This window comes from Bombina bombina, chromosome 4 (assembly GCF_027579735.1).
Source record: "Bombina bombina isolate aBomBom1 chromosome 4, aBomBom1.pri, whole genome shotgun sequence".
In the NCBI taxonomy this organism is placed as follows: domain Eukaryota; kingdom Metazoa; phylum Chordata; class Amphibia; order Anura; family Bombinatoridae; genus Bombina; species Bombina bombina.
Window position 1 is genome coordinate 927,384,818 of NC_069502.1, and position 15,111 is coordinate 927,399,928.

A 15,111-nucleotide genomic window follows, 5' to 3' on the forward strand; every position below is an offset into this window, starting at 1 on the left:
GGTGTTAATTTAGAGATGGCAATGTCGATAGGAAAGTGCACAACCCGGGTTATGTATACGAATCTATACAGTTCTTCTTTATAATTTTGTAATGTTCCTCAGTCTGTGTATAAGTCACCCAGCTCGACGCGTTTCGCTCTATTCAGAGCTTTATCAAGATGCTGGTGACTAATAGTTGCCTATATTTAAATATCTTGCATGTTTTCTATTGGTCCTTCCTTAATTGCCAATAAAGGTGGAAATTTTCGATTTCTTAGTAACCCCCATAGTATGTCTAAATTTCCTTTTTTTTTTTTTTAAGGTGGATTTTCTATATCCATCTCCATTCATAGTAATAGTCACTTTTTTATTATTTCCCCAGTAGTGTGTCTAAATATCCAATATTTTGTTTATAGGTTGATTTTTCTTTGTTTCCATGTGTCCTTCCAGACCTCAATTTTAACATAATAATTGTCTATACTATTACAACAGTATATTAACCATTAAAAAGGAGCTAATAGCTACATATTACATCAATAATTAACATAAATCTAGGTTTCATAAATTTCTATATGAAGTAACATATCTTGCTTTTCTATCTAAACTATTACACCATTATTTTAACCACTAAAAAAGAGAGCTAGTGGATGTATATAACATCAATCGATATTCAACATAAACCTAGGTTTCATAAATTTCTATAGGAAGTTACAGATCTTACTTAACGATGTTAATTATAAAATGCTCTAACATATTCAAACATATTCTTTTCTCACTTTTATCTCGTTTAAAAAGTAAAAATGGAGAGGCTAGAACCAAGTAATAGGGGCACACCAAATCCTAACAATCCAATATTCATACTTTGAGGGTGCAGTCGGATGCTTCGGTAGCATCCGAATGCAGAAGATGGAGGCCTCTCTCCATATTCATTTATTCTTGTGAAAATACAACACAAGATCTGGATTTGTACAGACCTTAGTGAGTTGCACTTTTACAAGAATAAATGCGGCTCCTAAAAGAGACAAATGTGGCGAGTGGCTGAAGCATCCGAATGTACACACCTAATGTATACTGTATAACTACATGTTTGTGCTGCTGCATTACCAAGACTATGCAGAATATGTATCAAAGAAAATATTTCACTGGATTCAGCTTTTTCTGCACCAGGTCCGCACATTTTTTTCTTTCCATTTGAGTAGAAGCAAAACTTCCTATTTATTCTATGACAAATATTGCAATTAACCCCTTAAAGCCCATCGACGTGCCCTGTATTTCTATGGGGCTTGTTTTTTCAATAGCTCTGTCTCAATGCCAGCGGGGAGATCCCGCTATTTCAGGATCCCTACAGGAGTAAGGGAGGGTATTATAGTCTGGTCTTGCTGCTGGCAGGGAGACCCGCAATATTATAGGCAGGAAAACCCTTAACGACTAGTGACTAACAGTGAGTCGTGGTCATGAAGGAGTTAAAAAAAAAGCCAACAGTACAAATGAAAATGTCATGTACCAACCAAAATGTTATATTCAAATTTGCAAAATAGTGAGGTCAGTATAAACCTTACTTTCATTACAATCACTAGTTTAAAATTAATTTCCCATGAATATGACATGACTATGATGTGGCATAATATATAACACAATATAATATAAAAGATGATAGATCATATGGTATAATATGATATAACATAATATAATATATTTTTAGTTTAGTTTAAAGGGACATTGTACACTGCATTTTTGTAGCAATGTAGTTTTGCTTATTTTTTAATAACATTGTGCCAATTTTCAGACTCCTAACCAAGCCCCAAAGCATAAGATGTAGACTGAAGTTTGTATACTGTTTGTGTAATGGGTCTTTTCATATGCAGGGGAGGGGGGGGCTGCTCTTCCTTATTTTGCAACCCCTTTCAGTGGATGTCCTAACCTCATCAACAGTGCTAAACTGGGAGCTACTAAGTAAGTTTTTAAAAAGGTTTTATACTGGATTTGTAGATCAGCATCTGTGCATATTCTCCTTTATAGTAGTGTATATTACGTGCAGTTTTATGAAAACTGGTGTACAGTATACTGTCCTTATAACCTTGAATGTTTTTTTTCCCAGATTAATCCACAACAAAGCTGATCTCTCAAAAAAAATAAATGTTATAAATAAATGGCTAACATCTTCATGGTCATGAGAGTCTACTTATGACTCACATTTCAAAAGACTTACACTTATAGCATCAGAATGAATTTATTAAAATATTTTTACTATATTTTAAAAACATTTTAATATAAACTTGTTCAGCTTTAACTCCACAAAAAAACATTAAAAATAAATAAATTACTTTACTGTCCATTTTTCTCTTAGTGAAACACCAATATTACACTTCATTAAACACAATCTCATTGTAAACTATGGGGTTGGTGACACTTTTAGAAACCTATCAAATGATTATCAACAAAAAAAACACCATTAAAGTCTATCTGTATTTTTGTACATCAATCATCTGATAAAATTTTTTCTCTAAAGGTTTGTGATTGACCAATGTCTGCTTAAAGGGACACTCAAGTCAAAACTATTATGATTCAGAAAGAACATGCTGTTTTAAGACACTTTCCAATTTAATTCTATTGCTTGTTTGAAATTTAGAGTAAGTGTTATTGCAATGTCTTTTCATTATGCACTAATAAATTATGCAAGTCTACTGTATTGAGTGGTCCCTTAACCCCTGCTAAAACTGAGCACAAGAACCTCAAGGCCAGTCACTGTGCAGAACACTGGTGGTGATCCAATCAGAAATGGCATATGAACAAAGCTGCCAATCACAAGCTATCGCCTGCTGAGGAATGGGGCTTTATGGACACCTTTGCAGTGGATAAAAACAGTTAATGAGAATTAATGTAATAATAAAATGCAAATTAGAGCATATTATTATAACACTTATCGGTATAAATCATGCATACTCTTTAGTATGAGAAGATTGCACTTACTTCTGCCCAGGCTTTCAATACAGCTAGCTTTTCCATAGTAACAGCACTTTCACGGTAAAGTGGACTGGATGTTCCCTTCCCTGCTTGCACCTTGTCCAGAGATGAGACCAACAAGTTGTGCACACGACGCAGATCATTCAGGTCACTTACAACCCTGCTTCCTATCCAGGCACTGCACACCTGGCAAAAACGACAGTCATTCCACTGAAAATGCTTCTTATGTAGGGGACTTATTTACAACTGTGGCAGTAAACAATCGGACATTTATATACCTGGCAGGCCTTAGCAGTGATGTCTGAAGGGGTATCTTGTGAAAAGGCAGGTCTTAATGCAGCTCCAACCTACAGACAGAATAAGAAATTCATATATATTACACATTCTTATGAACTCTATCATTACTGTATGGGATGCAACAAAAAACATAATTTATGTAAGAACTTACCTGATAAATTCATTTCTTTCATATTAGCAAGAGTCCATGAGCTAGTGACGTATGGGATATACATTCCTACCAGGAGGGGCAAAGTTTCCCAAACCTTAAAATGCCTATAAATACACCCCTCACCACACCCACAATTCAGTTTAACGAATAGCCAAGAAGTGGGGTGATAAGAAAAAAGTGCGAAAGCATATAAAATAAGGAATTGGAATAATTGTGCTTTATATAAAAAAATCATAACCACCACAAAAAAGGGCGGGCCTCATGGACTCTTGCTAATATGAAAGAAATGAATTTATCAGGTAAGTTCTTACATAAATTATGTTTTCTTTCATGTAATTAGCAAGAGTCCAAGAGCTAGTGACGTATGGGATAATGACTACCCAAGATGTGGATCTTCCACACAAGAGTCACTAGAGAGGGAGGGATAAAATAAAGACAGCCAATTCCTGCTGAAAATAATCCACACCCAAAATAAAAGTTTAATGAAAAACATAAGCAGAAGATTCAAACTGAAACCACTGCCTGAAGTACTTTTCTACCAAAAACTGCTTCAGAAGAAGAAAACACATCAAAATGGTAGAATTTAGAAAAAATATGCAAAGAGGACCAAGTTGCTGCTTTGCAAATCTGATCAATCGAAGCTTCATTCCTAAATGCCCAGGAAGTAGAAACTTACCTAGTAGAATGAACTGTAATCCTTCGAGGCGGAATTTTACCCGACTCGACATAGGCATGATGAAATAAAGATTTCAACCAAGATGCCAAAGAAATGGCAGAAGCTTTCTGGCCTTTTCTAGAACCGGAAAAGATGACAAATAGACTAGAAGTCTTTCGGAAAGACTTAGTAGCTTAAACATAATAATACAAAGCTCTAACAGCATCCAAAGAATGCAATGATTTCTCCTTAGAATTCATAGGATTAGGACATAATGAAGGAACCACAATTTCTCCACTAAGGTTGTTAGAATTCACAACCTTAGGTAAAAAAATTCAAAAGAAGTTCGCAGCACCGCCCTATCCTGATGAAAAATCAGAAAAGGAGACTCACAAGAAAGAGCAGATAATTCAGAGACTCTTCTGGCAGAAGAGATGGCCAAAAGAAACAAAACTTTCCAAGAAAGTAAAATAACGACCAAAGAATGCATGGGTTCAAAAGGAGGAGCTTGAAAAGCCCCCAGAACCAAATTCAAACTCCAAGGAGGAGAAATTGACTTAATGACAGGTTTTATACGAACCAAAGCTTGTACAAAACAATGAAATATCAGGAAGATTAGCAATCCTTCTGTGAAAAAGGAACAGAAAGAGCAGAGATTTGTCCTTTCAAGGAACTTGCGGACAAACCTTTATCTAAACCATCCTGAAGAAACTGAAAAATTCTCGGTATTCAAAAAGAATGCCAAGAAAAAATGATGAGAAAGACACTAAGAAATATAAGTCTTCCAGACTCTATAATATATCTCTCTAGATACAGATTTACGAGCCTGTCACATAGTATTAATCACAGAGTCAGAGAAACCTTCTTTGACCAAGAATCAAGCGTTCAAACTCCATACCTTAAAATTTAAGGATTTGAGATCCTGATGGAAAAAAGGACCTTGCGACAGAAAGTCTGGTCTTAACGGAAGAGTCCACAGCTGGCAAGAGGCCATCCGGACAAGATCCGCATACCAAAACCTTTGAGGCCATGCTGGAGCTACCAGCAGGATAAACGAGCATTCCTTTAGAATCTTGGAGAATACTCTTGGAAGAAGAACTAGAGGCGGAAAGATATAGGCAGGATGATACTTCCAAGGAAGTGATAATGTATCCACTGCTTCCGCCCGAGGATCCCGGGATCTGGACAGATACCAGGGAAGTTTCTTGTTTAGATGAGAAGCCATCAGATCTATTTCTGGGAGTTCCCACATTTGAACAATCTGAAGAAATACCTCTGGGTGAAGAGACCATTCGCCCGGATGCAACGTTTGGCGACTGAGATAATCCGCTTCCCAATTGTCTATACCTGGGATATGAACCGCAGAGATTAGACAGGAGCTGGATTCCGCCCAAACCAAAATTCGAGATACTTCTTTCATAGCCAGAGGATTGTGAGTCCCTCCTTGATGATTGATGTATGCCACAGCTGTGACATTATCTATCTGAAAACAAATGAACAACTCTCTCTTCAGAAAAGGCCAAGACTGAAGAGCTCTGAAAATTGCACGGAGTTCAAAATATTGATTGGTAATCTCACCTCCTGAGATTCCCAAACCCCTTGTGCCGTCAGAGACCCCCACACAGCTCCCCAACCTGTAAGACTTGCATCTGTTGAGATTATAGGCCAGGTCGGAAGAACAAAGAAGCCCCCTGAACTAAACGATGGTGAACTGTCCACCATGTCAGAGAGTGTCGTATAATCGGTTTAAAGATATTAATTGAGATATCTTTGTGTAATCCCTGCACCACTGGTTCAGCATACAGAGCTGAAGAGGTCGCATGTGAAAACGAGCAAAGGAGATCGCATCCGATGCGGCAGTCCTAAGACCTAAAATTTCCATGCATAAGGCTACCAAAGGGAATGATTGTGACTGAAGGTTTTGACAAGCTGATATCAATGTTAAACTTCTCTTATCTGACAAGGACAGAGTCATAGACACTGAATCTATCTGGAAACCTAAAAAGGTTACCCTTGTCTGAGGAAACAATGAACTGAATGGTAAATTGATCCTCCAACCATGATCTTGAAGAAACAACACAAGTCGATTCGTATGAGATTCTGCGAAAATGTGAAGACTGAGCAAGTACCAAGATATCGTCCAAATAAGGAAATACCAAAACCCTGTTCTCTGATTACAGACAGAAGGGCACCGAGAACCTTTGAAAAAAATTCTTGGAGCTGACGCTAGGCCAAACGGTAGAGCCACAAAACTGGTAATGCTTGTCTAAAAAGAGAATCTCAGAAACTAAAAGTGATCTGGATGAATCTGAATATGCAGATATACATCCTGTAAATCTATTGTAGACATATAATGCCCTTGCTAAACAAAAGGCAGGATAGTCCTACAGTTACCATCTTGAATGTTGGTATCCTTACATAACGATTCAATATAGATAGAACCGGAACTGGTCTGAAGGAATTGACCTTCTTTGGTACAATGAAGAGATGGAATAAAACCCCAGCCCCTGTTCCAGAACTGGCATAATTACTCCAGCCAACTCTAGATCTGAAACACATTTCAGAAATGCTGAGCCTTTGCTGTGTTTAATGGGACACGGGAAAGAAAAAAAAATCTCTTTGCAGGAGGCCTTAACTGAAGCCAATTCTGTACCTTTCTGAAACAATGTTCTGAAACTAGAGATTGTGAACGGAATTGATCCAAATTTCCTTGAAGAAAACGTAAACTGCCCCATACCAGCTGAGCTGGAATGAGGGCCGCACCTTCATGGGTATTTAGGAGCTGGCTATAGGTTTCTATAAGGCTTGGATATATTCCAAACTGGAAATGGTTTCCAAACTGAAACCGCTCCTGAGGATGAAGGATCAGGCTTTTGTTCCTTGTTGTGAGGAAAGGAACGAAAAATGGATTATTAGACCTAAATTTACTTTAGATTTTTTATCCTTTGGTAAAAAAGTTCCCTTCCCTCCAGTAACAGTTGAGATAATAGAATCCAACTGAAAATCGAATAATTTATTACCCTGGAAAGAAAGGGAAAGCAAAGTTGACTTAGAAGACATATCAGCATTCCAAGTTTTAAGCCATAAAGCTTTTCTAGCTAAAATAGCTAGAGACATATACCTGACATCATCTCTAATGATATCAAAAGATGGTATCACAAATAAAATTATTAGCATGTTATAGAAAAATAATAATGCTATAAAATTATGATATGTTACTTGTTGCGCTAAAGCTTCTAACCAAAAAGTTGAAGCTGCAGCAACATCCGCTAAGGAATAGTAGTACGTTTAGCAGGAGTAGAGACAGCCCCATTAACCTTAGAGATTTTGTCCCAAAACTCTAATCTGCCAGATGGCACAGGATATAATTGCTTAAACGTTTAGAAGGAGTAAATGAATTACCCAAATTATTCCATTCCCTGGAATTACTTCAGAAATAGCACCAGGGAGAGAAAACACTTCTGGAATAACTACAGGAGATTTAAAAACCTTATTTAAACGTTTAGATTTAGTATCAAGAGGACCAGAATCCTCTATTTCTAATGCAATTAATACTTCTTTAAGTAAAGAACGAATAAATTCCATCTTGAACAAATACAAAGATTTATCAGCATCAACCTCTGAGACAGAAACCTCTGAACCAGAAGAACCATTATTAGTATCAGAATGATGATGTTCATTTAAAAATTCATCTGAAAAAAGAGAAGTTTTAAAAGACTTTTATGTATACTAGAAGGAGAAATAACAGACATAGCCTTCTTAATGGATTTAAAAAATAAAATCTCTTATGTTATCAGGAACACTCTGAAAATTAGATGTTGACGGAACAGCAACAGGTAATGTAACAGTACTAAAGGAAATTTTATCTGCATTAATAAGTTTGTCATGACATGCAATACAAACAGCTGGAGAAACAGATACCAAAAGTTTATAGCAGATACACTTAGCTTGGTAGCTCCAGCACTGGGCAGCGATTTTCCTGAAGTATCTTCTGACTCAGTTGCAACGTGGAACATCTTGCAATATGTAAAAGAAAAAACAACATATAAAGCAAAATTGATCAAATTCCTTAAATGACAGTTTCAGGAATGGGAAAAAAATGCCAGTGAACAAGCTTCTAGCAACCAGAAGCAATAAATAATGAGACTTAAATAATGTGGAGACAAAAATGACGCCCATATTTTTTAGCGCCAAAAAAGACGCCCACATTATTTGGCGCCTAAATGCTTTTGGCGCCAAAAATGACGCCACATCCGGAACGCCGACACTTTTGACGCAAAAAAACGTCAAAAAATGACGCAACTTCTGGCGACACGTATGACGCCGGAAACAGAAAAAAAATTTTGCGCCAAAAAAGTCCGCGCCAAGAATGACGCAATAAAATGAAGCATTTTCAGCCCCCGCGAGCCTAACAGCCCACAGGGAAAAAGTCAAATTTTTTAAGGTAAGAAAAAATGATTGAAACAAATGCATTTATCCCAAGTATGAAACTGACTGTCTGAAAATAAGGAATGTTGAACATCCTGAGTCAAGGCAAATAAATGTTTGAATACATATATTTAGAACTTTATAAAAAAGTGCCTAACCATAGCTTAGAGTGTCACAGAAAATAAGCTTACTTACTTACCCCAGGACACTCATCTACATGTTGTAGAAAGCCAAACCAGTACTGAAACGAAAATCAGCAGAGGTAATGGTATATATATGAGTATATCGTCGATCTGTAAAGGGAGGTAAGAGATGAATCTCTACGACCGATAACAGAGAACCTATGAAATAGACCCCGTAGAAGGAGATCATTGCATTCAAATAGGCAATACTCTCCTCACATCCCTCTGACATTCACTGCACGCTGAGAGGAAAACCGGGCTCCAACCTGCTGCGGAGCGCATATCAACGTAGAATCTAGCACAAACTTACTTCACCACCTCCATAGGAGGCAAAGTTTGTAAAACTGAATTGTGGGTGTGGTGAGGGGTGTATTTATAGGCATTTTAAGGTTTGGGAAACTTTGCCCCTCCTGGTAGGAATGTATATCCCATACGTCACTAGCTCATGGACTCTTGCTAATTACATGAAAGAAATAGCTTGTTTACATTGGGTCAGATTACAAGTGGCCCTCTTTATTGTTAGAGAGGGTCATGAGTGGTGACCTAGTATAAAGAAAGAGATAAAAAAAAGTGCAACAAACAACATAAATACCTTAAAATAAGGTGTTTGTGTATATATATATATATATATATATATATATATATATATATACACACAAACAGTAAAACACATTATAAAAACATAATTTATGCTTACCTGATAAATTCCTTTCTTCTGTTGTGTGATCAGTCCACGGGTCATCATTACTTCTGGGATATAACTCCTCCCCAACAGGAAATGCAAGAGGATTCACCCAGCAGAGCTGCATATAGCTCCTCCCCTCTACGTCAGTCCCAGTCATTCGACCAAGAATCAACGAGAAAGGAGTAACCAAGGGTGAAGTGGTGACTGGAGTATAATTTAAAAGATATTTACCTGCCTTAAAAACAGGGCGGGCCGTGGACTGATCACACAACAGAAGAAAGGAATTTATCAGGTAAGCATAAATTATGTTTTCTTCTGTTATGTGTGATCAGTCCACGGGTCATCATTACTTCTGGGATACCAATACCAAAGCAAAAGTACACGGATGACGGGAGGGAAAGGCAGGCTCATTATACAGAAGGAACCACTGCCTGAAGAACCTTTCTCCCAAAAATAGCCTCCGAAGAAGCAAAAGTGTCAAATTTGTAAAATTTGGAAAAAGTATGAAGTGAAGACCAAGTTGCAGCCTTGCAAATCTGTTCAACAGAGGCCTCATTCTTAAAGGCCCAAGTGGAAGCCACAGCTCTAGTGGAGTGAGCTGTAATTCTTTCAGGAGGCTGCTGTCCAGCAGTCTCATAGGCTAAACGTATTATGCTACGAAGCCAAAAAGAGAGAGAGGTAGCAGAAGCTTTTTGACCTCTCCTCTGTCCAGAGTAAACGACAAACAAGGAAGAAGTTTGGCGAAAATCTTTAGTTGCCTGCAAGTAGAACTTGAGGGCACGAACTACATCCAGATTGTGTAAAAGACGTTCCTTCTTTGAAGAAGGATTTGGACACAAGGATGGGACAACAATCTCTTGATTGATGTTCCTGTTAGTGACTACCTTAGGTAAGAACCCAGGTTTAGTACGCAGAACTACCTTGTCTGAGTGAAAAATCAGATAAGGGGAATCACAATGTAAGGCTGATAACTCAGAGACTCTTCGAGCCGAGGAAATAGCCATTAAAAACAGAACTTTCCAAGATAACATTTTTATATCAATGGAATGAAGGGGTTCAAACGGAACACCCTGTAAAACGTTAAGAACTAAGTTTAAACTCCATGGTGGAGCAACAGCTTTAAACACAGGCTTGATCCTAGCTAAAGCCTGACAAAAGGACTGGACGTCTGGATTTTCTGACAGACGTCTGTGTAACAAGATGGACAGAGCTGAAATCTGTCCCTTTAATGAACTAGCTGATAAACCCTTTTCTAAACCTTCTTGTAGAAAAGACAGTATCCTAGCGATCCTAACCTTACTCCAGGAGTAACCTTTGGATTCGCACCAGTATAGGTATTTCCGCCATATTTTATGGTAAATCCTTCTGGTAACAGGCTTCCTAGCCTGAATTAGGGTATCAATAACCGACTCAGAAAAACCACGTTTTGATAAAATCAAGCGTTCAATTTCCAAGCAGTCAGCTTCAGAGAAGTTAGATTTTGATGTTTGAATGGACCCTGTATCAGAAGGTCCTGTCTTAGAGGTAGAGACCAAGGCGGACAGGATGACATGTCCACTAGATCTGCATACCAAGTCCTGCGTGGCCATGCAGGTGCTATTAGAATTACTGATGCTCTCTCCTGTTTGATTTTGGCAATCAATCGAGGAAGCAGCGGGAAGGGTGGAAACACATAAGCCATCCTGAAGTTCCAAGGTGCTGTCAAAGCATCTATCAGAACTGCTCCCGGATCCCTGGATCTGGACCCGTAGCGAGGAAGTTTGGCGTTCTGGCGAGACGCCATGAGATCTATCTCTGGTTTGCCCCAACGTCGAAGTATTTGGGCAAAGACCTCCGGATGAAGTTCCCACTCCCCCGGATGAAAAGTCTGGCGACTCAAGAAATCCGCCTCCCAGTTCTCCACTCCCGGGATGTGGATTGCTGACAGGTGGCAAGAGTGAGACTCTGCCCAGCGAATTATCTTTGATACTTCCATCATTGCTAGGGAGCTTCTTGTCCCTCCCTGATGGTTGATGTAAGCTACAGTCGTGATGTTGTCCGACTGAAACCTGATGAACCCCCGAGTTGTTAACTGGGGCCAAGCCAGAAGGGCATTGAGAACTGCTCTCAATTCCAGAATGTTTATTGGAAGGAGACTCTCCTCCTGATTCCATAGTCCCTGAGCCTTCAGAGAATTCCAGACAGCGCCCCAACCTAGTAGGCTGGCGTCTGTTGTTACAATTGTCCAGTCTGGCCTGCTGAATGGCATCCCCCTGGACAGGTGTGGCCGATAAAGCCACCATAGAAGAGAATTTCTGGTCTCTTGATTCAGATTCAGAGTAGGGGACAAATCTGAGTAATCCCCATTCCACTGACTTAGCATGCATAATTGCAGCGGTCTGAGGTGTAGGCGTGCAAAAGGTACTATGTCCATTGCCGCTACCATTAAGCCGATCACCTCCATGCATTGAGCTACTGACGGGTGTTGAATGGAATGAAGGACGCGGCATGCATTTTGAAGCTTTGTTAACCTGTCTTCTGTCAGGTAAATCTTCATTTCTACAGAATCTATAAGAGTCCCCAAGAATGGAACTCTTGTGAGAGGAAAGAGAGAACTCTTCTTTTCGTTCACTTTCCATCCATGCGACCTTAGAAATGCCAGAACTAACTCTGTATGAGACTTGGCAGTTTGAAAGCTTGAAGCTTGAATTAGAATGTCGTCTAGGTACGGAGCTACCGAAATCCCTCGCGGTCTTAGTACCGCTAGAAGGGCACCCAGAACCTTTGTGAAGATTCTTGGAGCCGTAGCCAATCCGAATGGAAGAGCTACAAACTGGTAGTGCCTGTCTAAGAAGGCAAACCTTAGATACCGGTGATGATCTTTGTGGATCGGTATGTGAAGGTAAGCATCCTTTAAATCCACTGTGGTCATGTACTGACCCTCTTGGATCATGGGTAAGATTGTCCGAATAGTTTCCATTTTGAACGATGGAACTCTTAGGAATTTGTTTAGAGTCTTTAAATCTAAGATTGGCCTGAAAGTTCCCTCTTTTTTGGGAACCACAAACAGGTTTGAGTAGAACCCTTGTCCTTGTTCCGACCGCGGAACCGGATGGATCACTCCCATTAATAACAGATCTTGTACGCAGCGTAGAAACGCTTCTTTCTTTATCTGGTTTGTTGACAACCTTGACAGATGAAATCTCCCTCTTGGGGGAGATAATTTGAAGTCTAGAAGGTATCCCTGCGATATGATCTCTAGAGCCCAGGGATCCTGAACATCTCTTGCCCAGGCCTGGGCGAAGAGAGAGAGTCTGCCCCCCACTAGATCCGGTCCCGGATCGGGGGCTCTCGGTTCATGCTGTCTTTGGGGCAGCAGCAGGTTTCCTGGCCTGCTTGCTCTTGTTCCAGGACTGGTTAGGCTTCCAGCCTTGCCTGTAACGAGCAACAGCTCCTTCCTGTTTTGGTGCAGTGGAGGTTGATGCTGCTCCTGTTTTAAAGTTCCGAAAGGGACGAAAATTAGACTGTCTAGCCTTAGCTTTGGCTTTGTCTTGAGGTAGGGCGTGGCCCTTACCTCCTGTAATGTCAGCGATAATCTCTTTCAAACCGGGCCCAAATAAAGACTGCCCCTTGAAAGGTATATTAAGTAATTTGGACTTAGAAGTAACATCAGCTGACCAGGATTTTAGCCACAGCGCCCTACGTGCCTGTATGGCGAATCCTGAGTTCTTAGCCGTAAGTTTGGTTAAATGTACTACGGCCTCCGAAATGAAGGAATTAGCTAGTTTAAGGACTCTAAGCCTGTCCGTAATGTCGTCTAGCGTAGATGAACTAAGGTTCTCTTCAAGCGACTCAATCCAAAATGCTGCCGCAGCCGTAATCGGCGCAATACATGCAAGGGGTTGTAATATAAAACCTTGTTGAACAAACATTTTCTTAAGGTAACCCTCTAATTTTTTATCCATTGGATCTGAGAAAGCACAGCTATCCTCCACCGGGATAGTGGTACGCTTAGCTAAAGTAGAAACTGCTCCCTCCACCTTGGGGACCGTTTGCCATAAGTCCCGAGTGGTGGCGTCTATTGGAAACATCTTTCTAAATATTGGAGGGGGTGAGAACGGCACACCGGGTCTATCCCACTCCTTAGTAACAATTTCAGTTAGTCTCTTAGGTATAGGAAAAACGTCAGTACTCGCCGGTACCGCAAAGTATTTATCCAACCTACACAGTTTCTCTGGTATTGCAACGGTGTTACAATCGTTGAGAGCTGCTAAGACCTCCCCTAGTAATACACGGAGGTTCTCCAATTTAAATTTAAAATTTGAAATATCTGAGTCCAATCTGTTTGGATCAGAACCGTCACCCACAGAATGAAGCTCTCCGTCCTCATGCTCTGCGAGCTGTGACGCAGTATCAGACATGGCCCTAGCATTGTCAGCGCACTCTGTTCTCACCCCAGAGTGATCACGCTTGCCTCTTAGTTCTGGTAATTTAGACAAAACTTCAGTCATAACAGTAGCCATATCTTGTAATGTTATCTGTAATGGCCGCCCAGATGTACTAGGCGCCAAAATATCACGCACCTCCCGGGCGGGAGATGCAGGTACTGCCGCGTGAGGCGAGTTAGTCGGCATAACTCTCCCCTCGCTGTTTGGTGAAATTTGTTCACATTGTACAGATTGACTTTTATTTAAAGTAGCATCAATACAGTTAGTACATAAATTTCTATTGGGCTCCACCTTGGCATTGGAACAAATGACACAGATATCTTCCTCTGAGTCAGACATGTTTAACACACTAGCAAAAAACTTACAACTTGGTTATAATCTTTTTTAGCAAAAAAACGTACTGTGCCTCAAAGAGGTACTAACGATTAAATGACAGTTGAAATAGTGAACTGAAAAACAGTTATAGCATCAAACTTTAAAACAACAAAACTTTTAGCAAAGGTTTGTTCCCATTAGTAAAATAACAATAATTAAATTTGACATAAAAAATACAAAGCAACGTTTTTATTCACAGTCACTATAAGAATTCTCACAGCTCTGCTGAGAGAATTTACCTCCCTTCAAAGAAGTTTGAAGACCCCTGAGATCTATCAGAGATGAACCGGATCATGCAGGAAAAATAAAAGTAACTGACTGGTATTTTTTGATGCGTAGCAAAGAGCGCCAAAACGGCCCCTCCCTCTCCCACACAGCAGTGAAGAGAAACGAAACTGTCACAAATAAAGCAAAAAAACTGCCAAGTGGAAAATAATGCCCAAATATTTATTCACACAGTACCTCAGCAATGTAAACGATTCTACATTCCAGCAAAAACGTTTAACATGATAAATAGTTATTAAAAAGGATTAGTGACCTTTAACAGAGTAGTTCCGGTGAAATACCATCCCCAGAATACTGAAGTGTATACATACATGTCATTTTAACGGTATGGCAGGATTTTCTCATCAATTCCATTCAGAAAATAAAAACTGCTACATACCTCAATGCAGATTCCTCTGCCCGCTGTCCCCTGATCTGAAGCCTTTACCTCCCTCAGATGGCCGAGAACAGCAATATGATCTTAACTACTCCGGTTAAAATCATAGTAAAAAACTCTGACAGATTCTTCCTCAAACTCTGCCAGAGAAGTAATAACACGCTCCGGTGCTATTTTAAAATAACAAACTTTTGATTGAAGTCATAAAAACTAAGTATAATCACCATAGTCCTCTCACACATCCTATCTAGTCGTTGGGTGCAAGAGAATGACTGGGACTGACGTAGAGGGGAGGAGCTATATGCAG

General features: G+C 39.7%; 1 protein-coding gene across 1 annotated transcript in view; it reads right to left on the reverse strand.

The window, feature by feature from the left end:
* Positions 1-15,111, reverse strand: part of HEATR5B (HEAT repeat containing 5B) — a 261,254-nt gene that overhangs the window by 112,729 nt on the left and 133,414 nt on the right. Inside the window, exons 26-27 of the mRNA XM_053711883.1 lie at positions 3,222-3,290; positions 2,950-3,129 (exon numbers count right to left, since the gene is read on the reverse strand). Of these exons, the coding sequence (XP_053567858.1) occupies positions 2,950-3,129; positions 3,222-3,290 (249 nt within the window). The remainder of the gene's footprint in view (positions 1-2,949; positions 3,130-3,221; positions 3,291-15,111) is intronic.